General features: G+C 41.7%; 1 protein-coding gene across 1 annotated transcript; it reads left to right on the top strand.

Moving 5' to 3' along the window:
* The first annotated feature begins 11,632 nt into the window (after window positions 1–11,632).
* On the top strand, window positions 11,633–24,044 carry REXO2 (RNA exonuclease 2). Its single transcript, XM_070426087.1, has 7 exons — window positions 11,633–11,805; window positions 12,779–12,862; window positions 15,806–15,883; window positions 16,456–16,567; window positions 18,308–18,416; window positions 20,247–20,300; window positions 23,621–24,044. The coding sequence occupies exons 1-7, from the start codon at window positions 11,659–11,661 to the stop codon at window positions 23,748–23,750; spliced, it is 714 nt and encodes a 237-aa protein (XP_070282188.1). The 5' UTR covers window positions 11,633–11,658; the 3' UTR covers window positions 23,751–24,044.
* Window positions 24,045–27,715: the final 3,671 nt, after the last annotated feature.

Below are 27,715 nucleotides of genomic sequence, written 5' to 3' on the forward strand. Positions count from 1 at the left end.
AGTGACTTTGAGCATGTTTTCATGTGTCTCTTGGCTTTCTGTATGTCCTCTTTCGAAAAGTGTCTATTTAGGTCTTTTGCCCATTTTTTGATTGGATTGTTTATCTTCCTTTTGTTAAGTTGTATGAGTTCCCTGTAAATTTTGAAAATTAAACCCTTATCTGAAATAGCATTGGCAAATGTGTTCTCCAATGCTGTGGGCTTTCTTGTTGTTTAGTTAATGGTTTCTTTTGCTGTGCAGGAGCTTTTTATTTTGATGTAGTCCCGTTTATTTTTTCCTTAGTTTCCATTGCCCTAGGAGCTGTATCGGTAAAGATATTGCTACTACATATGTCTGCTATTTTGCTGCGTATGGATTCTTTTAAGATTTTTATGGTTTCCCATCTTACATTTAAGTCCTTTAGTCATTTTGAGTTTGTTTTTGTGTATGGTGTAAGTTGGTGATCTAGTTTCATTTTTTGCATACATCTGACCAAATTTCCCAGCACCATTTATTGAAGAGACTATCTTGACTCCATGGTATGTTCTTCCCTCCTTTATCAAATATTAATGGAGCATAATGGCTTGGGTTGATATCTGTGTTCTCTGTTCTGTTCCATTGGTCTATATGTCTGTTCTTGTGCCAGTACCAAGTAATTTTGAGAACAGTGGCTTTGCAATATAGCTTGATATCTGGTATTGTGATCCTTCCAACTTTGTTCTTCTTTTTCAGTATTGCTGTGGCTATTCGGGGTCTTTTTTTATTCCAGATGAATTTTTGGAGAGTTTGTTCTAGGTCTTTGAAATATGCCATTGGTATTTTAATGGGGATTGCATTGAATCTGTAGATTGCCTTGGGTAGTGTGGACATTTTAATGATGTTGATTCTACCAGTCCATGAACATGGTATGTTCTTCCATATGTTTATGTCTTCCTCTATCTCTTTTTTCAATGTCCTATAGTTTTCTGAGTACAGTTCTTTTACCTCCTTGGTTAAGTTTATTCCTAGGTATCTTAATGTTTTTGGTGCAATGGTAAATGGGATTTTTTTTTTTAGTTTCTCTTTCTGTGAGTTCAACATTGGTGTATAAAAAAGCCATAGATTTCTGGGTGTTAATTTTGTATTCTGCTAGATTGCTGAATTCATTTATTAAGTCTAGTAGTTTTCTGATGGAGTCTTTGGGATTTTTTTATGTCCAGTGTCATGTCATCTGCGAATAAGACAGTTTTACTTCTTCTTTTCCAATTTGGATGCCTTTTATTTCTTCTTCTTGTCTGATCGCTATGGCTAGCGCTTCCAGTACTATGTGGAACAGGAGTGGTGAAAGTGGGCATCCCTGTCTTGTTCCTGTTCTTAAGGGAAATGGATTTAATTTTTACCCATTGAGTATGATGTTGGCTGTAGGTTTGTCATATAAGGCTTTTATTATGTTGAGGTCTGATCCCTCTATTCCCACTTTTCTAAGAGTTTTTATCAAAAAAGGGTGTTGGATTTTGTCAAATGCTTTTTGACATTGATATGATTATGTGATTTTTGTCTCTCAATTTGTTTATGTAATGTATCACATTTATTGATTTGTGGATATTGTACCATCCTTGCATCCCTGGAATAAATCCCACTTGGTCATGGTGTATGATCTTTCTAATGTAATGCTGGATCTGATTTGCTAGAATTTTGTTGAGGATTTTAGCATCTATTTTCATCAAGGATATTGGCCTGTAGTTCCCTTTTTTTGTGGTGTCTTTATCTGGTTTTGGAATTAGGGTAATGCTGGCTTCATAGAAAGAGCTTGGAAGTATGTCTCCCTCTTAAATTTTTGGAATAGTCTGAGGAGGATAGGTTTAATTCTTCTTTGAATGCTTGGTAGAACTCCCCTGTAAAGCTGTCCAGACCAGGGCTTTTGTTTGCTGGAAGATTTTTGATTACTGCTTCAATTTATTCGGTAGTTATTGTCCTATTCAGGTTTTTTTATTCTTCCTGATTGAGTTTTGGGAGCTTGTATTTTTCTAAGAATATGTTTATTTTGTCTAGGTTGTCCAGTTTGTTTGAATAGAGTTGATCAAAGTATTTTTTCATAATCCTTTGTATTTCTGTGGGATCGGTTGTTACTTCACCTCTTTCATTTCTGATTTTTTTTTATTTGGGTCCTCTCTCTTTGTTTCTTGGAGAGCCTGGCTAGAGGTTCATCAATCTTGTTTATCCTTTCAAAGAACCAGCTCTTGGTTTTGTTGAACTTTTGTGTCTTTTTTCTTTCTTTCTCTATGTCGTTTATTTCCACTCTGATCTTTATTATTTCCTTCCTTCTGCTTACTGGGCTTTTCTTGTTGCTCTCTTTCTAATTCTTTGATTTGTAGGGTTAGGTATTTTATTATCATTTTTTGTTGTTTTTTTGAGGTAGGCCTGTAGAGTCATAAAATTCCCTCTCAGGACTGCTTTCACTGTATCCCATAGATTTTGGATTGTTGTGTTTTCATTGTCATTTATTACCAGGATGCTTTTTATTTCTTTTCTTTTTTTTTTAAATCTCTTTGGTAACCCAATCCTTGTGTAATTGCATGCTATTTAGCCTCCAAGTGTTTGATTCTTTTTCATTGTAGTTGATTTCTAATTTTATGCCATTGTGAAGATGCTTCATATGATTTCTTGAATTTGAAGAGACTTTGCCTGTATCCCAATATGTGGTCTATCTTTGAAAATGTCCCATGAGCACTTGAGAAGAATGTATATTCTGTGGCTTTGGGGTGAAATGTTCTGAAGATGTCAAATAATTCCATCTGATCTAGTGTGTCATTTAGGATTGATGTTTCTTTGCTGATTTTTTCTTTAGAGGATTTGTCCAATGGTGATAATGGGGTGTTAAAGTCCCCTACTATGATTGTGTTTCTGTCAATCTCTCCCTTGATCTCCTCCAGAAGATTTCTTATGTATTTGTGCACCGGGTCTCTAGTATATATATAAAAGAAAAAATATATATAAATTTTTCCCTTTCTTTAATCTATCTATATAAGTATTCATCTATTTTTGGAAAAGGAGAATAGAGAGCAGATAGGCCTGAGTTGGTGATTGAAACTAATTAAACTATTAGTAGAAGAAGAGAACAAGTGAGGAGAGGAAAAATAAAAGCATAAAATAAAAAAACAAAAAACTAATAATCAAACAAGAACAACAAGAAAGAAAAGAAAAAATTTGGCTAGCAAAGAAAGAGAAAAGAGAAGTGTGCATGGACTTGGAGCAGGGGAGAGGAAATGAGATATATGAGTAGGCCAACAGAGACTATTTTAATAGTAATGTGTCAATAAAGCAGATAAAGAAGATCAATGATTTTTTAAATTTTTATTTATTGAATTTTAGAGAGAGAGAGAGAGGGAGAGCAAGAGAGGGAGAGAGAGAGAGAGAAACATTAATTTGTTGTTCCACTTATTTATGCACTCATTGGTTGTTTCTTGTATGTGCTCTGACCGGGGATCGAATCTGCAACCTTGGCATATCAGGACAATGCTGCCGTCAACTGAGCTACCCGGCCAGGGCAAGGAGATCAATTTTTAACAAGGAGTACAAAGAAAGGAGAGAGAAAAACTAAAGCAAGAATAGGAGAAGAGAAACAAGATGAGAAAGGGAAAAGTGAGGAAAAATGTGTTGGCATAAAGGGAAAAAAATGAGTTAGAGTAAAATAATGATAAAAATAGAATGTAGAACACTAATCCAAAAAAATAAAAATATTAAAAGATAAATAATAATAATAAATAATATAAAAATAAAATAAAGTGAAAAAATTTTAGTTTCTTATGTAAAAGATAAAAAATAAAAAAGTGAAGCAATGAAGTTTGTTTGCTTCAGTGGAGCTTCAGTGGGGCTTCATTGTCCCATGGAGGCTGGTTTAAGACCCCTCTCTATTGTTCTGCCTGTCACATCTCAGTTTCCTGTCAGGTAGTCAGCACAGTGTTAAAGTTCCCAGCGACCCACCACTCCTCTGTGTCAGACGCCACAGCCTTGGTTTCAGCCAGGCGGGATCAATCTGCCCACTTTGTTTTTCTGCCTGCTTTCAGTTATATTTACACAAGCATCTATTTCTGACATGGCCCCTCGGTGGCGGTGTTTCTGTATTAGGTTCCGGGACCAAATGGCCCCTCAACCCAGTCCCTGAGGACTCCCTGGGGGTATTTCAAATCTTTGTTTCCCTGCCCAGCTCAAGGCTGGGTGCAGCTGTGCTGTTAGGAGGACCCTGGTCTTCAGGAGAAAAATGTCTGTTCAGGGTTGGAGGGACAGACTGTGCCAGAGCTGGCTTCCTGATCATCTCTCCCTATTCTGCTCCCCAGTTTCCACAAAAACCACCTTCCCCTGCAGTCTCGATGAGTGTTTTTATTTGAAAGATCCTATGCACTGGGTTTAGCAAAGAAAAGCAAGGAAATTATAAAGACAGAGCAACCGTGCCACCCTGTGTCTTTCTACCACCCTCCCTGGCCCTCCGCCCCCTGGCACTGTGCGGCCAGTGTAGAACTTCAGGCTGCCTTTCTGGGTGCAACCTCCCACGGCTGTGGGCTTAGATCTAGAGTATCCCGATGCCAGCAGCCCTATGAACCCACTTTCACATTTGAGGGCTACACTTACCCCAAGGGATGCAGATTTGGTTTAGCGAAGTCTCCCTCTGAGACTCTAGTCCTGGCTGTGCATGTTTCTCCCTCCAGCCCAGATCCCCGATCCCACCTCTCTCCAGGCAATCTCTGACCTTTCTGTCCATGGATCGCCTCACCAGCTGTGTTTAATTCGCCAATTCCAGGTGGATGTTATTCGATTCAGCTGTTTCTTCTATCTGCTCTGTGAGAAGGTGCAGGACCTGTCCGCCTATTTGGCCACCACTTTGTCCCCCCCTGGACAAACTTTTTAGGTGCCTGCGGCTGGGGAGGCTGGAGTCTGGGTATTCATGGGTTTGCAGCCGAGGCAGCTGGTCCCTGGGCATTGTGGCTATAGGGCAGTGATGGCGGACCTTTTGAGCTCAGTGTGTCAGCATTTTGAAAAACCCTAACTTAACTCTGGTGCCGTGTCACATATAGAAATTTTTTGATACAGTGGGGCCTTGACTTACGAGTTTAATTCGTTCCGAGACCGAGCTCGTTAACTCAAATTACTCTATCAACTCAATGCAAAAAATGGTCCGAGAGATAGCTGGTATCTCAAAAAACTCATTAGTCGGGACATTTGTAAGTCAAGGCCCCTCTGTATTTGCAACCATAGTAAAACAAAGATTTATATTTTTGATATTTATTTTCTATATTTAATGCCATTTAACAAAGAAAAATCAACCAAAAAAATGAGTTCACGTGTCACCTCTGATACGTGTGTCATAGGTTCGCCATCACTGCTGTAGGGTCCTAGGTGGTATCCGAGGTCTCCTCAGGTGAAGGTAAGTCTGGGTTTCTGATCACAGCCGCTATCCCCTTCAAGATGGCGAGGTCTCTGTGGCAGAGCCGGCCACCCAGAAGAGATTTCAGCAGTAGTAGAGGCTGCCCGGCCAGGGAAGCCTAGTCCGCCAGTCCCCAACAGTCCTGTGGAATATAACTGTCCCTCACTCACTCATACACGCACTCCCTGCATGTCCACACACTCTCCGTTTGCTCTCTCACTCACTCAAACTGTCTCCCTCACTGCTGTCCTGTTGGCCTGCCATCTGGGATCCTCCTTGAGCATTTTTAAAAAATAGAAATAAATTCGGACTTCACACACACAAAAATAAATAAATAAAAATAAAGTGTACAACCTAATGGTTTGATGTACATTGTGAGAGAATTTCCCCAGTAAGTTAATGAACACATGATTTGCATCTTTTGCCATGGCTGCGTGGCTTAGGTGCTTGGAGCATTGTCCCATACACCAAAAAGTTATGGGTTTGATACTTGATCAAGGGCACATACCTAGGTTGCAGTTTGGATCCCCAGTCAGGGTGTGTATGAAAGACAACTGATCAATGTTTCTATCACATCAATGTTTTTTTTTCTCTTGCCCCGTCCTTTTTAAAATAAATTTTAAAAGAAAAAAGAAAAAAAGAAAGAAAAAAAACCTGCCTCTATCTTTTTTCCTTCATGAGTGTGGTTATAGGTTTGTCCATCTTGTTTATCTTTTGCAAGAACCAGATCTTGGTTTTATTGATTTCATTGTATTTTTCAAGACTCTATTTCATTTATTTCCACTGTGATCTTCATTATATATCATTTTGTCTACTTACTTAGGGCTTTGTTTATTGTTCTTTGTCTAGCTCCTTTAGGTGTAAGTTAAATGGCATATTTAAAATTTTTCTTGCTTCTGGAGGTTGGTCTATATTGCTGTGAATTTCCCTCTTAGGACTGCTTTTGGTGTGTTCCATAGATTTTGTGTTGTTGTGTTCTTATTTTCATTTTTCTCAAGGTTACCTACTATGTAACATATTAGATGTTCGTGTTTTTATTTAATCATCATACCACCAGTGGGCTCATCCAGGGGACCCCGATCTGGGCTGGCCCTTGCATCGATCTCTAGCATTTTCTAGCAGGTTCTCTGGGAATCCCTGCAGCAGCCTCCGGAGACATTCCCAGACTCTGACAGTGGCACTCGCCTGCTTCTGACAAAAAGTGCTCCCTTCTCGAGCCTCCCTGATTGAGGGAAGCATCCTTCCTGATTGAGGCGGTGCTGAGAAGGGGTTCAAAGACCTGACATTGTGCTGCTAGGCTTGTAGGATCCACTGTTTCACCTTAAGATTGTGGACATGAGCTGCAGCCGCCAGCCATGCTTCATGCCTGTGACCCAGGGACAGTCAAGGACCGATGGCTGACAGCAACCACGGTTAGGGTTCAGTCCTGAAGGGGTTTTTGCAACCATTTCGACTAGGTCATTGGTCGCTGCTCTCCTCGGGCAGCCCCTCCATGTGAACTGCTCACTGCATAGCTCCGCCCTTCCAGGCCACAGAGCTCTGGACACAGAGCCCTGGACACAGAGCCCAGCAGGATTCAATGGTCGTGGAAAAAGTGCAATAAAATTCGAAACGCGTGTTATGCCAAAAAAATCATCATACAACTCATCTCACAGATGGAAATATTAAAGGTGTTTCCTTATCTGCTAAATAAACAATTCTAAACCCCAAATGAACCATTAATATCTTAAATGCCTATAGTGTGGGGTATAATAAATATCAGCTTAATAAATGTATTTTTACTTTGGCATTCTAGCAAAGTGTTTGATACACACTAAGATTCTGTAAATGTTTGTTGAACTGAACTGGGATAAAATGCAATTCAAATTTTGCGAAAACCTTGAAGGTGTCCATTTTAACCAAGGTGCATTTTGAAGATTATGTTTGTTTTATATTTTTTTTACAGTGATATAAGGTAAAGTCAAAAGATTTATCATCCTTTATTCCTCCCCAGACCTCTAGAAGGAAGTAAACAGCAGTTATCAGTATTGGCAGCAAACTTGATGTCAACATTTCTCAAGAGAAAGTTCCACAAATGAGTGAAAGAAGAGATATTATCATCAATGAGTAACTCTTTGTGAGGTACCTACTGCTCATTGGAAAATGCTTTATAAACCTCAGGACAGTTTATAGTTGTGAGATAGTCTCATTACTTTGGCGACTACTAACTAGTACTCCTACCATTACAATATGGCTCTGTGCTAGTGCTATCTAATCTAATAAAAGACAAACATGCAAATTGACTGTACCTTCGCTATGCCTTAAGCCATGCCCACCAGCCAATCAGAGCAACTATATGCAAATTAACCCAACCAAGATGGCGGCCGGCAGCCACGGAGCTGGAGCGAGCAGGAGGCTTGGTTGCTCCAGTGATGGAGGAAGCCAAGCTTCCCACCTGCTGTGGCCAGCTCTGAGCTCCACTGAAGGCAACAAAGTTTCAATGATAGAAGGTAAATAAATCCCAGAATAAAAAAAAAGGGAGAGGCTGGGAGCTTCCGTCGCCAGGGGGCTTGGCCAGCTTGAAAACAGCCATCAGCCCCTCACCCAGGCTGGCCAGGCACCCCAGCCGGACCCCCACCCTGATCTGGGACACCCTTTAGGGGAAACCAGCCAGCCCCCACCCATGCACCAGGCCTCTATCCTATATAATAAAAGGGTAATATGCAAACTGACCCTAACAGCAGAACGACTGGGAATGACTGGTCACTATGACACACACTGACCACCAGGGGGCAGATGCTCAATGCAGGAGCTGCCCTCTGGTGGTCAGTGCGCTCCCACAGGGGGACCTCTGCTCAGCCACAACCAGGCTGACGGCTGCCAGTACAGCAGTGGTGGTGGGAGCCTCTCCCGCCCCCTCAGCAGTGCTAAGGATGTCCGACTGCAGCTTAGGCCTGCTCCCCACTGGCAAGTGGACATCCCCCGAGGGCTCCCGGGCTGCCAGAGGGATGTCTGATTGCCAGCTTAGGCCCAATCCCCCGGGGAGCAGGCCTAAGCCAGCAAGTGGTCATCCCCTGAGGGGTCCCAGACTGCAAGAGGGCACAGGCCGGACTGAGGGATCCCCCCTGCCCCGAGTGCACAAATTTTTGTGCACCAGGCCTCTAGTAAAAGTATAAAAATACATATATTCTGGAAATTAAAGTCTATTTTAGTAGGAATCTGATATGCTTTATATCAGATAAAACTCATTAGGAACATAACATTAACAATAATAGGCTTGTGAACTCTGTAATAATTAGCATGAGGAACCAGAGACCTCTCCTAAGAAGAAATAGAGAAAGATTTAAAAAAAAAAAAAAAAAAGGTTTAGGATGCCCTGGCTGGTGTTGCTCATTGGCTCGTGCCCTGAAGGTCATGGATTTGATGTCCAGTCAGGGGCATGTACCTGGGTTCCCTCCCCAGCCAGTCAGGTTGCATACAGGAGGCAACCAATCGATGTGTCTCTCACAGCGATGTGTCTTTTTTCTCTCTATTTCTCCCTCCCTCCCTCCCTCCCTCCCTCTTTCCCTTCCACTCTCTAAAAATCAGTGAAGAAAAGAATAGGTTTTAGGATGATTCTAAAGAAGAACTAAGGGAAGCAAGGATCACCTATGGATTATTTTTACAGTAATCTTTCTTTAGGAGGTGAGAGGAAAAAAGCAGGGCTGGGGAAGTCCTGGTAAGAAAGCAACAGTAAAAAAATAAAATTAAAATGCATGTAAATATTCACAATAGCCAAAGGGTAGAAGCAACCCAAGTATCCATCAATCGATGAATGGATAAATAAGATGTGGTATTTGTATATGTACATTGAAATATTATTCAGCCTTGAAAAGGCAGGAAATTCTGACGCATGCTACAACTTGGATGAACTTAAGGACATTGTGATAAGTAAAATAAGCCAGACACGAAAGGACCAATACTGTATGATTTCACTTATATGAGGTACCTGTGTAGTTAAATTAATAGGGATAAATAGAATGTCGGTGAACAGCACTGGGCAGAAATGGGGAGTTAGTATTGAATGGATATGAAGTTTCAATTTGGGAAGATAAAATTCCGAAGATGGATAGGGGTGATCGTTGCGCAACAATAAGAATGTACTTAATGCCACTAAACTGCATACTTAAAAATGGCTAAAATGGGAAGTTTTATGTTATGTATATTTTGCCACAATTTAAAAAATGAAAGTAAAAAACTGAAAAAAAAAGAAAAAGATCTAGAGATCGCTTATTATAAGGGAGGGTTTGTGTGGCTGCGGCCACGTCCTGTTAGAAACGTTGTCATAGATTCTGTTAGGAACATTATGGCCTGACTACCCGCAGTGTTGAGATGCTGACTCAGGGTCTTGTTTCCCTAGAAAATACGAAGTTAAGATAAATGTGGAATGCTGGCCGAAGACTTTTTATCTGAATCTCTGCCCCTGGGTTGGCAATAGAAGCAGCTTCTCTGTGTCAAAGTGACCTACATGGCTCAGCTTCTTTCAATAAGAGGTGTTCTATTCTCACTGAAATAACATCAAATAGCAGTTTCTCATTGTCTGTGATGTTAAAGAGCAAGCTTTCTTGGTCCTATACACTGGATGTTAATTAACAAAAGCAGTTTTTATGGTTTCACAACAGTTTAAAAAAAACACAACAAAGTCTCTTAGAGTGGCGTAGCTTTGAGATAAATTCTGTTAAGGAAAAGAGAAAGAAGTGATTGAGTCCACTGTGGGACAAGGCTGCTTTCAGATTCTAGGGCTCCATTTTCTTGAGTCTGTCCTCTCTCTTCTTTACACGGTTTTAATTTGTTAATTTGATGCATCCATTGCTCTGCTTTGGGGCATTAATATTTAAGATTACTGATCTAATGATATTTCACACAAAAAAACAGTAAACGGTAAATCTTACATTATAATGCTATTCACCTAAAAGTAGGCTACAAATGAATAAAAAGCTACAGCAAAACACTGTGACTCATCAGGCAATGCGGTTCCAACTAGACACATTCTGCTTAATGAAAGTCTTCACACTGTAATCTGTGCACACAATTTGATGACCCTTCAAAGAGAGTTTCTCTGAGCCTGGGCTGGTGGTGGGTTGGGTACAACCAAGGAGTTAAAGGTGAAATCCACTCTATTGTTACAGTCTCATAAGGCAACAAAGTTTCTCTCTCACAAAGCCAGCTCACCAGGTAGAAACCACCATGGGAAGGATCACAAGCTCTGTAATTAGTGGCAATAGGACTTTCAGGAGAATATATAGAGGATGTAATTCTAGGCTGAATCCAATGCTTGTGACAAAGTTGCACTCTGCACAGGAGTTTGCTACTGAATAGCCAACATTTAAGAAACTTGAAAGGTCCTGTTGGTGGCCATCTTTACTTGTGGAAACGATGGAGTAAATATAGTTTCATTAAAACCAAAGCAACCCTGGCCTGGTAGCTCAGCTGGTTAGAGCATCCTCCCAATAAGCCAATGTTGCCGGTTCCACGATGAGCCTGGAGCCTAAGGCAACGGTGTTTCACCCACCCCATCTCTCTCTCTGTAAAAACAACAAAAAGCAAAGCAGATTACAGAGCGAATTTAGCAGTTTTTGGTTCTTTTCCATTTAATTTGCCGCCTGGATTCGTCATACAAGGTCTAGATTTAACTTTGACAACTTGTAAGGGTGGAGGAGTCGTCATTACCAGAGAGAGCCAACAGCTGAACGAAACAGACACCATCCCTCTGGAAAAAAACATGGAATAACTCTTTGCCAATGAAAGAAAGGACTTCCACAACTAATACGTATCAAACGAGAAAAATACCCAGTGTGCCTAGTGGAGGGGCAGTTAAGTAAAAAGAGGGGTGGGGGAGGGGGTGCGCGCACAAAAGCAAAGATATATTTGACCCTCCTAACCTACAGATAGATAACCAGGTCTTTTTTGACCCAACAACGTAAGCAAGTTCTTTGACAACTAGGCAGTTTACAACTAATCCAAACTCAGGAAATGACTCTTCGAAACGAATAAACTTAGTTCTGAAAAACAAGCGCGTCCAATAACCTCCGAAAACACGTGGCGGGGGCGGAGAAATCGGTCTCAATAACAGGCGAGACTCTAAGTCCCATCATCCTATTCGGCAGTTAAGCCGCGCTGTTCAGGGCGAGCCGGCGCACTAGATGCTGGGACTTGTGGTTTTTGCTCCTGCGCCTCCCCGCGGGTTTGCGACGTTTAGCGACTACCGCGCCTGCGCCAGCGCCGGCTGAGGCTGGGGTAGCGGCTGCGCGTGCCGGGCGATGCTAGGCGGCTCCCTGCGCTCCGGGCTGTTGCGAGGTGTGGGTGGGAGCCGCGGGCAGTTCGGGGCGCGGGGTGTCCGCGAAGGTGGCGCAGCCATGGCGGCGGGGGAGAGCATGGCCCAGCGGATGGTCTGGGTGGACCTGGAGGTGAGTGAGGTCGGTGTGGGTGAGGGCAGGCGAGTGCGGTCTGGTGTGAGCCTGTCCGGGCAGAGCGGCGGGGGTCTGGGTCTCGGAGGTGGCAGGTGAGTGCCTCCCGGGAGTGGGCGGCGCGGGGCAAGTCGGGGGACAGGAGTTCTGCGGGTGTTGGGGTGTTGGGAACTCCGCTGGACTCTGGGGTTTCCTTTCAGAAGGGAGGAGTCATCCGTATGGCTGCTCCCCTCCCCCCCCCCAACCCCCCAACTCGCTAAGTCCGGTCGCGTTGAGCTTAGGGTCACGGCTAGGGGTGGGGTGGGCCAGCGGCTCTGCTGGCCCCACTTCCCCAGCCTCGCGGGACCCCGGGTGGCTGGAGCTGGACGGGACTCCGGAGATGACTCAGCCTTCCCCTTCATCCCATAAACCAGGAAACTGAGGCCCAGAAAGAGGAGTCCGCTCAGTCCAGCCGGGCTGTGAGGGAGCAGCTGAGCTGGGAGGGGACCCCGCTTTTGTTCCCTTGGGGTTTTCCACGCTCCTGCCAAGCACATCCCCTTCCTTGCAGCCTGGGTTTTCTCAGATATGAAATGAGGATAATAACAGTACTTTTTCTACATTTGATTGCGATGAAGATCAAGCCGTGTAATCAGCACGAAAACTTGGTAAACTCTGCAGAGACGTGGCGATGTCGGTTATCTGACGCTGCCAGAATGGATGCTGTCAGCACGCAGTGTTGCTTATTTTGCATCTGTCCTAGAGTAGAACCAGGCTGCCTGACACAGAGCAGGGTTTTGGTAAATGTGAATGAATAGACGACTAATGTTGAATGCTTTGAGGGCTCGCCCCGGGAGGTCATTGTCTCTTCTGTCTTGGCTGTGGGATATGAATTGAGTTTGCCTGAGGGAATTCCTGTTAAATGAACTTGGGTAAAATAGTCCAGAAAGATGGTTTGTGTGTGTTATGTATAATAGATATATATTTTTTATTCCAGATGACGGGATTGGACATTGAGAAGGACCAGATTATTGAGATGGCCTGTCTGATCACCGACTCTGATCTCAACATTTTGGCCGAAGTATGCAATGCCCCCTTATTCCCGCGTACTGTTTAGAGTATATTGGAGATCCAAAGACTGTTTTTCCCTATCTCTTTATTTAAAAAATAAGACTAAGGTACAGAGTAATGTGCTAGGTCATGCATGATAAGGTTGGTACTAGAACCAGAGTAATTCATCTCACAACCTAATTATTTTTCGATAAGCCATGCCCCAAATTACAGAAACATAAATGTTACCATTTTCTGAGCACTTACTGTGTGCCAGGCACAGCTCTCTAAGTGCTTTACATGGACTCACTCTTAATGGGAAGAATGATTATAAGGTAGGTACTGTTATACTCATTTTATGGAGGAGGACATGTTGGCACAGAGATGTTGGGTAATTTGCCCAAGGCCACCAGGCTAGTTACTGCAGGAGCCAGGGGTTTAACCCAGGCAGTCTGAATGACGTGCCCCTAACCAGTAAGACAACCAACTATTCAGTGCCACCAGGAGTGGTGACTCACGCTGAAGCTGACATCTTCCTATCATAACTTTAAATTTAACTTGACTCCATATGTCCAGGTTTTGCCTTTTCAACTAGGACATGTGATTTTTCTAGATCTGTATGGAGATTTTAGAGAAAATCTGTTGGTGCAGAATCATAAAACACTCTCTTGTTGACATTGGACGTGATTAAAGTTTTAACATGATGCCTTTAATCGAAACATTAAACAAAACAAATAAAACACACTTGTTGCCTTTTGGGCACTCGTGAAACATTTAACAAGTGTGTGACAGCCTCTGATTGGTAGAGGGTGAAATCCCTGGCGTGGAATAACTCTGTTTCAAGTTGTCAGCAATAATCAGAGTCAGAGAGGGACTAGAAACACAGTAGGTATGTTTGTGGGAAAGAGAGTCTTATTAAAATAAGTTCCCAGAGGGTAGGGTTGATGTGTTACTGACACTGGATAGGTTTAATAAGTCTATAGTTAAGACTTACTTTCCTGGGTGGGGAAGAGGGGAGAAGGCATTTATAGAGGAATTGCTACTTTTGTAGAGCAGCAGGCATACATCCCGGAGTCCCCCCTGAGAGAGCAGCTGCAGGAGAGGCATTCGACTGACTTTCTTCTTGTAACAACTAACTTTAAATAAATAACGTAATGTAAATAAATAAACAAAGCCCCGAGGTTTAGGTTTGGTGGCTTTACCCTGCCACTTGGCATTTACGAAAGATGAATAGTGAAGAGAAGTGCCTGTACTTACCAGCCCGGCTTACCCCTGGCTGAAGCAGAGTTTTTCCCGTAGACTGTTGATATAATGTGAAATCCTGACAGTTTAATGGGCCGGTCAGTTGATGTGGACCCTGGAGGAAATTTGGGTCTGTTCCCCAGCTGCAGATGAGTGCGACATTTGTAAATAGACTCAGTCAGATGAGGATAAGGATGTTAAAAAAAAAAATGCTTAGGGGCTGTTGGCACTAGAGGGTCAGTTCCGTGGAAAATAAGTCTTATTTTTGTATATGAGTTTGAGGGAAAATGTCTTATGCTGGTAGAAGAACAAATATCCTACTCTGGAAATTTTTCTGTGGGTGGCTTACTGGGGTCTAGACTAAGTTAGCCTTAGATTGATAGTAGTTTTTTCCATCAGAGTTCGTTAGAACTGTTTTTTTACAATATAAGGTTTGTGTGTGTGTGTGTGTGTGTGTGTGTGTTTTTAAATGGTATCAGAGCACATTTTTTGCTTCATGGAGTTTGCCATTACCAGTTTTCTTATTTGGTTATAACTCCTTGTTGTAGAAGTTAGGCATATTTTAGTCAAATTTTAGCCGTTCCTTTCAGTGACTGCATGCTATTTTTACCACCTTAGTAGTAGTAATACCTTGGATTTATAGTACTTTTCTTCTAGAGAGTTCAAAGAACTTTCAACCTATAATTTCTTTTATCTTGTTAACACCCCTTTGAGGGAAGGGGGCCAGCTTATAGCTCCATTGTCCGGAAGGAGAAACCAAGGCCAGGTGACTTGCAGTGACGATTTAAGTCGGGCTGTTACTGCTGGGCCTCAGCCAAGACACTTGCAGTTGAATGTTCTATTACAGGGACTGAGAACTCGAAGGCACTTTCATTTTTCAGTTGTAAACAGTTACCTTTTTAATATGAGAACATAGTTAAACAGTATAACTTTATCATATATATATATACATATATATATATATATATGCGCACACACACACACCACACACACATATATTAGGATATTGGTTTTTCTTTATTTCTTTTTAAAATCTTTATTGTTGAAAGTATTACATATGAAGCTATTGGTTTTCCATCCTGTTCTTCTGCTCTATAATATTTCCCAAAGTTTATGTACTTCCTTGGTATTTTTCTTGGTATTTTGTGTGTGTGTATACACACACACACACACACACACACACACACACACACACATTTTTTAAACAACCGTAAGTGAAATCACATGCGTGTGTATGCTGTTCTGCAATTTTCTTTTTCAGTTAGCAATATAGACACTTCAAAATGAACTCATAATCAGGGGTTGGCAAGTTTTTTTAAAGAAGACCAAATATTAAATATTTTAGGCTTACAGTGCCATATACCTCACTATTTCCTTTTTGGTTGTTTGTTTTACAACTATTTACCAATGTAAAAAGCATTCTTAGCTTTTTGGCAATAAAGCAAAAAAGTCACAGGCTGGGCTATAGTTTGTTGACCCTTGATAGATAACTAGTTCTTCTCAATAAGCAGTTGTTGCAGTTGTGTGTGTGTATGTGTGTGTTCATTGAGTCTATTTTGCCACTTTAAACAGTGCTGGAATGAATGAGGACCACTGTAGAGTTAACAGAGTACCCTCCTCTCTTACTTTCTCTGGTATATATATTCAATCCTTAAGATAGTTTCAACTTTACCTCAGAAACCAAGGCGATCCCTGTTGATTCTGGATGACTAATGGCTTTTCCCATCCACAGGGTCCTAACCTGATTATAAAACAGCCAGATGAGTTACTGGACAGCATGTCAGATTGGTGCAAGGAGCATCACGGGAAGGTAACACTATCAAATAGCAGGATTCCTGCCCCGGGGATCAGTAGCAACATCGGAATCCGATACCATTTTTGGATGGTATTGTAAAGCGGGTTAGCGGAAGATTGCTTGGCGAGCCTGGGAAGCTGCTTTTTTGTTCGCTTTCCACCTCTGGGACCTCTCGAGATCATCTTCTCCGCAGGTCCTCTTTTTTCCTCTCCTGCATTCAGTCTGTCGCCACCACATTGTGGATTGTCAAGTGTTGCTCAGATCAGTCTTTGGATAAGGTTAGACATCAACTTTCAGACAAGGGGGAATGCTGCTCTCCTGTTGATAGTTGTTCTTCCCAGAGATTATATCCTTGGACTTCAAGTAGCACCTTTGCTGACTGTGGAAATGCTATTAACTATCAGGAACATAGCTTGACTTGGATTCTTAAGAAAAAAATCTGTGCAAAGATAGATAGCAGTTTCAGTTTAAACTTGGGCTCTATAAATGGTCTAAGTATTTGCTCATTTTAGAAGTGAAGTGTCATTTGGATGCCTTTGAAAACCGACTTCATGTGTTTTTGGCGGGGCGGGGATTCTCTCTTGCAGTCCGGTCTAACCAAAGCAGTGAAGGAGAGTACAGTGACATTGCAGCAGGCAGAGTATGAATTTCTGTCCTTTGTGCGACAGCAGACTCCTCCGGGGCTCTGTCCACTTGCAGGTAAAGTTCAATCCTTTGTGTGCCTTGTAGGTAGTCTTCCATTCTAGGAACTCAAGAGACTGCCGTTCCAGAAAGATCAGCCAAGACCATCATGTCTTCGCTTACCCTGATTTGGATTATACATCTTACTTTCGTGTTTCAGTGTCCTTGTATAACTTATACATGAATATTGGGAACATGCCCTGAAACCTGATAGGTCTGAGGTATTCAGACTAACTCAGTAAACATTTCCCCTGTATTTTTATTATGGAGAATTTTCAAATGTACAGAAAAGTTGGATTTAGGAATTGTTAACCTTAGGCCATGTTTGTTTTACCTGTCTTTTTAAAAATATATTTTAAAAAATACATTTTAAAATATATTTATTGATTTCAGAGAGGAAGGGAGAGGGAGAGAGAGATAGAAACATCAAGGGTGAGAAAGAATTATTGATGTGTTGCCTCCTGCACGCCCCCTACTGGGGATCGAGCTGGCAACCTGGGCATGTGCCCCTGACTGCTTGACCGGAATTGAACCTGGGACCCTTAAGTCCCAGCTAGGGCTACCTGTCTATTTTTGTTGGACATTTAAAAGTAAATTGCAGCCCTGACCGCTTTGGCTGGGTGGATAGAGCATCGGCCTGCGGACTTAAGGGTCCCAGGTTCGATTCCGGTCAAGGGCATGTACCTCGGTTGCAGGCACATCCCCAGTAGGGGGTCTGCAGGGGGCAGCTGATTGATGTTTCTCTCTCATCAATGTTTCTAGCTCTCTATCCCTCTCCCTTCCTCTCTGTAAAAAAATCAATAAAATATATTTTAAAAAGAAGTAAATTGCAGGCACCATAACACTCTATTTCTAAATACTTCATCAAACATTTCCAATTAGTAAGGACATTTTCTTATGTAACCACAATAGCATTATCACATTAAGATAATTAAAATTATTCAGTGACAGTTGCTATCTAGTCCACATCCAAAATGTCTGATTGTTTTTGAACCAGGATTTAATTAAGGCTCATGCATTTCATTTAGTTATTATGTTTCTTCTCTTAATCTAAAATGTCCACCTTTGTTTTTTTTCTTTGTGACACTCACTTTTTAAAGAAACAAAGCTAATTCTAGGTTTTTGAAAGCAATGCCTTGTCAGGGAAGTTAATGTTTTATGGAGATGTATTTGAATTTGTATATGTAAATTGATATAGTAACTAACATTTTTCTTAAACATTCACAAAAAAGTTTTGACATTAAGTACTAGAGCATATATTGTATAAATTTTCCCTCTTGCCAATGGAGCTGATGTCTGTTTTACAGTTCTCATTTAAAATTTAGTGTTTTTAATATAAATTACTGTATGGAAACACGAATGATATGATTTGTTAAAATTGGAATGTAAATAAATGTTTCAACTTATGTGATTCATTAAAAGTTAAATTTTTAGTGTTAGTGGTGTGGATTTTGTGACACTGGGAGAAAATTTGCACATCTGGTTGATATAAAAAAGTAACAGATAGATTTGTGCATTGTTTTAAGTATGTGGAATGATAGATTTACCCTTTTGTTTACAAATTTATTTGTGAGCTAGACTAACTAAATGCTCAGAATCTGCACTTGTAACCTAATCAGACACTCAAATCTTGAGGTGCTTTTAGGATTTGTTTGAATTAAAAAAATTATCTCCATTTCAAATATAGTTTATGAATTTTTATATCCTGTTGTATGCTACTAGAAATACATAGATGCGGTATACTTCGTGTCTTTCTAGGAAATTCAGTTCATGCAGATAAGAAGTTTCTTGACAAATACATGCCCCAGTTCATGAAACATCTTCATTATAGAATAATTGATGTGAGCACTGTTAAGGAACTGTGCAGGTAAGGGCTATATTGAGGAACCATTAAATTGTCTCATTTAGCATGTTTTTGTTTTTTTCTAAGGGTTTGTCTTTTTTTAAAAATATGTTTTTATTGATTTCAGAGAGGAAGGGGGAGAGAGATAGAAACATCAATGATGAGAGAGAACCATTGATTGGCTGCCTCCTGCATGCCCCCTACTGGGGACCGAGCCTGAAATCTGGACACGTTCCCTGACTGGGAATCGAACCGTGACCTCCAGGTTCATGGGTCAGTGCTCAACCACTGAGCCACACTCTGGGCTCATTTAGCATGTTTAATTGAGAACTTGTGAAAAGTAATTGAATAGAGCTGTAAAACTTGGGATGCAAAGTGGACATTTAACTTCCTCAATCCGTAGTCACTTGGACCAGGACCTAAATTTATTCTGTGCTGGTGAGAATTGGGGGAAACAGTGTCAAAAATCTTCCATATAAGTTTCATTAATTCAGAAAATCGAGAACCCATTCTGTGCTACGTATTGGCGTATGTGCCGGGGACATATATATACAGATGAAAAGCCCTTAAGTAGCTTAGAATTTAATGAGTTGACAGATGTGTAAAAAACACACTCTAAAAATACACCGTTGGTGACTTCTCTAATGGAAATGTGCGTAGAGAACATTGAAGGAGCCTCTAAGTGCTGGAGTGAGGGACTGGGAAAACTAGGGGAAATGGCTTTTCAAGTTGAGATTTAAAGAAGAGTAGAAATTTTCTAGGTATTGAGGAGGGGGCATTCTAGAGAATGGGAGGAGGTATAAAGATATGAGGAAGCAGGAAGATAAGGACAAAACAAAGTTCAAAGAATTGCAAATAGTTCATGAATGCTGGCGTGCAAAGCACGAGGTTGGGAAAAGTGAGAGATGAGGTCCCATTAGGAAGGGCTGGTTTGCCATGCTGAGGAGGTTGAAATTCTCTTGTAAGGGATGGGGTTCCTTTGAAAAGTTTAGAGCAGTGGTTCTCAACCTTCCTAATGCCGCGACCCTTTAATACAGTTCCTCATGTTGTGGTGACCCCCAATTTCATTGTTACAAATTGAACGTAATAAAAGCATAGTGATTAATCACAAAAACAATATGTAATTATATATGTGTTTTCCGATGGTCTTAGGTGACCCCTGTGAAAGGGTCGTTCGACCCCCAAAGGGGTCGCAACCCACAGGTTGAGAACCGCTGGTTTAGAGGAATGAGTGATGTGATTAGATCATACTGATTAGATGGTGGCAAGAAAAGGTAGGGAGATAAGAAAGGAGACTTGTATCATCTTGGAGAGAAGAATGAGCTAGGGAAATGACACTTGGGTGGTAGAGAGGGTAGGGAATAAAGTATTTGAGGAAGTCATTTGGCTGGCATTGAATGTTTGAATGGGGGAGTGAGGAAAAGGAAGAGATATAAAAATATTCTAGTGTTTCTAGTTTGGCAGTTAGGTAGATGTTCAGAGATACAGAGAAAAGTAAGAGAAAGAGTGGCTTTGGTGGATGGGGGAAGGGAGATCTTGAGGAGGCTGGGTGTGGTTATATATAGTTGAGTTGTAAGTGTCTGGTGGATTTTTAGATGTTGTCTGCAGCGGTCAGTTGGACATCCAAGACAAACTCCGGAGAGCGCTGGGCTGGAGTTAGCAGATGCAGGAGTCTTAGGCATCGATGAGCTTGCCCAAAGAGTTCAGAGACTGAAGAGAGGAGAGGGTGGGAGATAGGCCCAGGCAAGGAGGCAACTTGGTAGTCACAACCCAAATGCCTTTTTCAGTTAATAAGATGCTTGAGTGACTCAGTATATTTGAGATGCCTTTGAGAGTTCCATTTTTGCTATGTAGACGCTGGTATCCAGAAGAATATGAATTTGCACCCAAGAAGGCTGCTTCTCACAGGTAAGTTTGCCTTCCGCTGCGTGGCAATCGGGCATGCCAGGTGCCTGGCTGCATGAAATAATGTCTCTTCCCCACTCCTTTTCCTTGGGGGAAAATAAAGGACAACTCACATAAGAAGAACTTTCTTTTGCTAAGACCAGCAGAAATTCTGGCCAGGATTCTAGCATCCCATCTATATATATAAAAGGCTAAGTGACCGTCTGGCCGGCCGGTACATATGACACACACTGACTACCAGGGGACAGACGCTCAACGCAGGAGACTTGGCAACGGAGGTTCTCGGGTGACGCACCCCGGAACCAGAGAGGAGGGAGCCTGATTCCTCGTGGGGCCGCGCGATTCCACCTTTGGCCATGGGTTATGTTGAGAAAGGGCGAATAGTGATATTAAAATATTTCTTCTAATTAATTTCCTTTCAATGTGCATGAATCTGTGCATCGGGCCACTAATTCTGAGTTATATAGGGTCTTATGTCATATATATATATACACACACACACACACACACACACACACACACACACGTATATACATCCATATACGTGTATATATGTTTTTATTGATTTCAGAGAGAAAGAAAGAGAGAGAAACATTAATGATGAGAGAGAATCATTGATCGACTACCTCCTGCACACCCGCCCGTCCCAAATGGGATCGAGCCAGCAACCTGGGCATGTGCCCTAACTGGGAATTGAACTGTGACCTCCTGGTTCATAGGTTGATGCTCAACCACTGAGCCACACCAACTGGGCGGGTCTTAAGTCTTTATTGCAGTTTTCAAGCTTTTAGATAACTTAGCTTGTAGGTATGTGAAATTGTCTAATTTTTCTAGTAATAAGCAGTATTAATTTCCTTCCCAGCAAGACTAGACTTGTAGCCATTTAAAATTAGAACACTTTGTGTATCTAACTTTTTTCAGATTGTTTCTTTTATGTTTGCAGCTTTAGGAACAAGTACATAAGGAATTTAAAGATCTTATGTATTTAGTGTCCTCTTTTACTTTTTGATTTCTGTAATCTTTCAGGAGGAACATACACCTTAGTGGGGGATATAGCAGCTGGCTTAAGGGCAGCATTTGGTTCATCCATTTACTGTGCCCCTACTTTGTGCCAGGAACAGTTATAGGCAAACATAGAAAGACAAAGTCCCTGCTCTAAAGAGTCTGGCATTCTTAGTTTTTCGTTTTTTTTTTTTTAATATATTTTATTGATTTTTTTACAGAGAGAAAGGGAGAGAGATAGAGAGTTAGAAACATCGATGAGAGAGAAACATCGATCAGCTGCCTCCTGCACATCTCCCACTGGGGATGTGCCCGCAACCCGGGTACATGCCCTTGACCGGAATCGAACCTGGGACCTTTCAGTCCGCAGGCCGACGCTCTATCCACTGAGCCAGACCGGCTTCGGCGGTGTTTGTTTTCTTTGGTTGGACTTGCATGGACTACAGCACAGTAACACATGGGGAGAATGTTTTATCTGAAATAATTGGGCTTGATGTGTTTCAGGGTTGTTCAGGTTTTAGAGAGGTAACAGTACGTCTGTAGTGATTATTATGTAACACCCCTAACAGGGTCTGGGGAAGCACCACATAATCACAGACATCGGTACTTCTGCAGTGAAATGTATGGGCATTCTCACTGAATGCATTGCTGGTGACTATAAGCCTCACATCAAGACTGGTCAGGTTTTACCACATTCTGGGTTATGAAAGTGCTTTGGGTTTTCAGATCTCTCTTGGATTTCAGTATTGTGGATAGGGTGTTGTGCACCTTGATTTAACCAGAGACATATATATATATAATTTTATTGATTTCAGAAAGGAAGAGGGAGAGAGAGAGAAACATCAATGATGGGAGACAATTATTGATCAGATGCCTCCTGCGAGCCCCATACTGGGAATTGAGCCCACAACCCGGGCATGTGCCCTGATCGGGAATCAAACCATGACCTCGTTCATAGGTTTGATGCTCAACCACTGAACCACATCGGCCAGGCGAGAGGTGGTATTTTTTATAGTTTTAGCTCTCCACCACTTATCTAGGACCTGGGAAGAAAGCAAAATTGTTGCCATACCACAGGAATAACTGAAGTTGGTGCAGTCTGTTCTCTAGAAGAGACCCGTGGCCCGTGGTTCTGAGCTTACTGATTGACCTACACACGGTTTTAATAATGCTGGTACCTGATTTCTCAGACTATGACAGATGAGAAACAGCTGTTGGAGAAGAGAGGCCGTTAGATGGAGGCAGGCTGCCCCTGGTTATAGCACAAACCATCACCAGAGAGGAGTAGACCCTCTTTTATGGTTGGGTGCTGTCTGGTAATTGATGTTCACTGTGGTGATTGAGTCATCAGTCATGTTCCAGGGTGTTAGTGTGTTTTCTGCAGGGGCGTCACTAAGTATTGCTCATTGTCTCCCAGACTGTGCTTCATGAGTTGTTAATGTTTCTTCTTTTAAAATATATTTTGTTACTGATTTCAGCAAGGAAGGGAGAGGGAGAGAGAGAGAGAAATATCAGTGATGAGAGAGAATCATTGATTGGCTGCCACCTGCACTTGGCGGTGCCTGCAACCCGGGCATGTGCTCTGATCAGCCTGGAATCGAACTGTGACTCCTGGTTCATAGGTTGACGCTCAAGCTCTGAGTCACACCAGCCAGCTGAGCTGTTAATTTTTCCACAGATGTGGTCATTTAAATTTTAGAAATATTGTGTGTAGTACGACCTTTTCTTGGCAATTCACAGTACACGTTGTGCATTAAATGCTTTGCAAAGGATTTCAAAAAGGAAAATTTTAATCTAGTTTTTTTGTAAGCTTATTTGAGCCTGGAATTCTTTTTTTCTGTGGAATACATCACCATCTTATGGAATTGTTTTGGGAGACTAATGTCATATATTAGATTTAAAAAAAAACATTTTAGAAAAGCACTTACATATGCTTTACTGTAATGTTCCAGTTTTTTTTTTAAGATTTTTTTTCTTGATTTTTTTAGGAAGAAGGGAGAGAGAGATAGAAACATCAGTGAGAGAGATACATCCAGGGGCTGTGAGAGAGACACATCTATCGGCTGCCTCCTGCACGCCCCCTACTGGGGATACAGCCCGCAATCTGGGCATGTGCCCTTGACCAGGAATCAGCAACCTTTCCATGCATGGGACGATGCCCACCCAACCAACTGAGCCACACCTGCCAGGGCAAAATGTTCCAGTTTTTGATGTCAGCTAGTGGCCTGTTCTTAAGTTATTAATACAAAGTTGTGCTTTGTAAAGTGATCATTGTCTCTGCTCTGGGGCATTTCAATTCAGTATAGTATGTTTGCTTGTAGGGCACTTGATGACATTAGCGAAAGCATCAGAGAACTTCAGTTTTACCGAAATAACATCTTCAAGAAAAAAACAGATGAAAAGAAGAGGAAAATTATGGAAAATGGGGAGAACGAGAAGACTGTGAGTTGATGCCAGTGTTCGTGCTGCCACCACAGTTCTCGGGAGCAGCTGCTGGTGGTTTTGTTCACACGGAGGCTTGGCAGAGCACCTTCTCTCAGTTAACCCGCAGCTCCAGGTTGTGCAAGCAGACAGTACCTGAAATACTACTTTTCTCCTAACATGCCGTTTTCATTTATGACACAGCAGCACCTTTGTAAGTACCAGGTCTTGTCCACCCCTTGGTACAAATCTGCATTTGCTTTTAGACCATTTCTTTTGTTTTGTTTTTTAAAAAGAATAAATCTAGTTCTATTGAAATGCAAACCTTTGTGTACCATCTATTTTTTAGTAGTTTAATCATTAATAAATGATGACCCTTTCTTTCTTTTTAACTGGTATGGCTAATGTTTAAGTCCTCATAGTGCCATTAGGGACAGATTAACTTTCTTAAGGGAAACAAGAGGGGAACTTGTTCTGCTTTGCTTTACAAGTCTAGAAAAGAACAACTTGAAGTAGATTCAGAGAAGCAGATTTGGGTTCATTGTTACAGTTATCGGATTAACAGGCTTGGAATAGCTACTCTTCACTATATTCAAGAAATTCAAGTAAGTAATCCGACAGGGATTTTGTAGGTAATAACTCAGGTTTATTGAGTAGATACTATGTGCATGGCTATCATTCTGCTATATTTATAGAACATAAATATGTATAGGTGGCTGCCCTAGGTCTGATGGTCAGTAAGTTTTTGAGAAGGGATTTCCGTTTGAATATCTTAACTCCTAAGAGCCTAGTACTAAAGTGATTCCTCAGCCAGAGTGTCCATTAGAATCATGTGGAACACGTCTCATTTCTTCTTAAGAAATCAGATTTGGGAAAGGCCCACAGGTGACCTGTCTTTCCTAGAGGACCATTGGACTGGAAGACTTGAGTAGAGATCTCCAGTTCCATTCCTACTTGATGATGGCCACTGTGTGAGTGAACATGGCAGTGGGACCCTACTGTGGAAGAGTTACACGGAGATCGCTGGATGGCACACCAGAGTTCTCTCCCAGTTTCATTCCTAAGCTGTTTACTTACAGAGCAGCCTCAGGAGTGGAGAGAGGTTTTAGTGTAACTTTTCCCAAATGTGTCATTTCAGGCCCAGTTCACAAGTGTGTGTGTGAAGTGATGAAAACAGAGGTCTGCTGACTTGTCTGGCCGTTTGCAATGGCCTGGGCTTCAGCCCCTGTCCCGACGTCAGTGATTTGGAAGACAGGATTGTGTAATCATTGAGAACCGGGCTCACAATCAGACTCTGGGCTCACACCGAGCTCCGTGACTTGCAGAGTCACTTTGGCAAGTTCACTTTTCTGAGCCTGTTTTCTTATCTGTACAATGAGAATGAATGGTTAGAAGTAAATGAAATGCTTCTCCCAGTAGTGTAGTGCTGAGCCCCGTGCCTGGCACAGTGAACGCCCCTGGAGATAGCAAACGCGTCATGGTAACGGCTGGTCTCAGTCCAGGACCTCTGCGAGAGGGGCTGTGCTGGCTGGGGCGTTGCCTCAGTCAGGGCTCACTCCATGACTGTGACTGTATGATGCTGAGGACTGTTAGGAACTTCACTAACAGTGTGACTTTGATGGGCTTAGTGCTTCTCACTAAAATTTGGCAGGATAGTCTTTGTCCTTAGTTGACTCTCAGGAACGCTATAAATTGTAATGTAAGAAAAGATGAAAACACTGGACTTGCGAAAGAGGTTCACAGGAAGCAGATACTGCTGTGATTGCTGTAGGATTTCTCCCACGTAGCTGGCCTGTTGGTCATGTTAACTGAGCCCTACCATTTAGTTTTCTGTCTTTCCTTTTTTTTTAAATCCTGACCCGGGGATATTTTTCCCATTGATTGCTTAGAGTGGAAGGAAGGGAGGGAGGGAGAGAGAGAAACATTGATGTGATCGATTGGTTGCCTCCTGCACGGGCCCGACTGGCCAACTGGGGCCAGGGATTGAACCTGCAACCCAGGTACGTGCTCTTGATTGGGAATCAAACCTGCGACCTTTTGGTGTGTGAGCGACACTCTAACCACTGAGAAACACTGGCCAGGGCCCATTTAGTTTTCTTACAAGTTTTAACTCCTGGTGTTTAATTTAAATCTTGTGTCACGTGAATGGCCAGCTGATTTAAGTTTCTGGTTGTTATCTTCATTACACAGCAGAATTCTCCGGTACCCCTAATGGAGCATGTTCATTTTTAGTGAAATAATTGATGGCCTCTGAGAGAAGCCAGGCTGGTCTGATGCAAGTCTGTGTGAAGACATGATGGTTCAGTGGTTAGTTCATTATTCATTAGTTTGCTTACAAATAAATATCCATTTGTAGTGTAGGTAACTATGATTTCACAGGGATTCCTGAAGCTATGAAGTAATTTCTGTGAAATGAACTGCAATGCAAATTGGTTTAAATATATCTGCAGCCTTAAAAATGATCAGTGTTTGTTTAGCAGAGTTTGCCAATCCAGTGCTCCCAGGGGCTGTTCAGTCAGTGGTCCCTTCTGTCTGTGCTGTAATTATCCTGCAAGCTCTATTCTTAGGATCACCCAGGATGTTTCCCTGCCTGCACTCGGGAGCTGCGTCTGCTGTGGTGAGTCTCAGTGTTCCTCCAGAGCTCATGATTGCCTACCCATTGTACTGAGTGCCTGGGCAGGAAGGACCCCCTCCGTCAGCAGCTTAGCCAGAGGAGATAGGAACGGAACCTGAGACACCTGTGATTTTTTGTTTACCAAACAGTATATTCCTTTATTAATAAACCAGCTGACAAATTTATGGGGAAATTTCTAGTTTCCTTTGGCAGAACTAGTGTTCTTATATGTGCAAGTCTTAAAAAAATAAAGAATAGCTTGTCATAGTGTTGAAGTTCAATTTTGTCATTAAATAAAATTTGACACATTGATTGCCCTGTGACAGTTCACGAAAGTCCTAGGTACACTCCAGCAAGGACAGTAGTAGCAAATGGGCTGTTGCTAGGGTAAGACATCTGAATCAGATTAATGAGAATAAAAGCTATTATATTACCATATGTCTATTGATGAGGCAAAAGCTATTATGCTACCTATTGATACTGTGTTTCTGTTGTCAGAATGAATTGATTTTAGTTATTTGAGCAAAGCTTTTAATTTTATGTGGGTCTTTGTGTTTTGTTTTTTTTATTTGTTTTTTACCTTTTGACTCCCTCTTTATGTGGCTCCTGATAAAACCATTGCCATGCTGGTAAAAGCGTTCCTCCCTCATTGAGTATTTTCTGTTGAATAGAATAGTTTTCAATGAGGGTGGATCTTAAGTGTTCTCAACGCTTACACACACGCACCATACTAGGGTAACTGTGGATAGGTTATTTAGCTTGATGGTGATTTTTTCCCCTGCAATGTATACATTTACATAAAATCATTAAGTTGTATACCTTAAACATACTTCTGTATGTCAAAGATAACTCAATAAAGTTGTTAATGTGTTTCAAACACTACTAACAAGAAGGGAGTAAAAATTTTCATTTTACTAGAATGCAGGCAGCTATAATAGTTGCTTTCATAATTGAGTTGCCAAGTTGAATGCATAGGACCTAAGACTTAACTTGGTCTTCAGGATGATTTAATTCATTTAGTTCTGTGCGTGGGTTATAATACCACTGATAATCTATGATACAGAAAACAAAAGTCTCTCATTAGGAATAAGCCCTAGAGAATGAGAAGATTGGGAAGTGGGGAGCAAAAATATGTTCTTGTGCAAATGAAAACATACCATGAACAGCCTACGGAATCCTTTGGGACCCAGAGTAAGTTGCATAATTTGGGTTGCACAACAATGTGAGGAGGAAAGACCAAGGAATTTAAAGCATTCCTAGAATCTTGATTCCCAATATGTAATAGAAGGAAGTGGGCAATTTAGGGCACTGCTGTCTGCTGTGTCAGCTTAAAGTGGTATAAGGAACTGCTGGTTTGGTCTACAAAGGAAATTGAACAAAT

The sequence above is a fragment of the Myotis yumanensis genome, unplaced genomic scaffold (genome assembly GCF_028538775.1).
Source record: "Myotis yumanensis isolate MYYU_CA2020_CCGP unplaced genomic scaffold, mMyoYum1.0.hap1 SCAF_10, whole genome shotgun sequence".
Taxonomy (NCBI): domain Eukaryota; kingdom Metazoa; phylum Chordata; class Mammalia; order Chiroptera; family Vespertilionidae; genus Myotis; species Myotis yumanensis.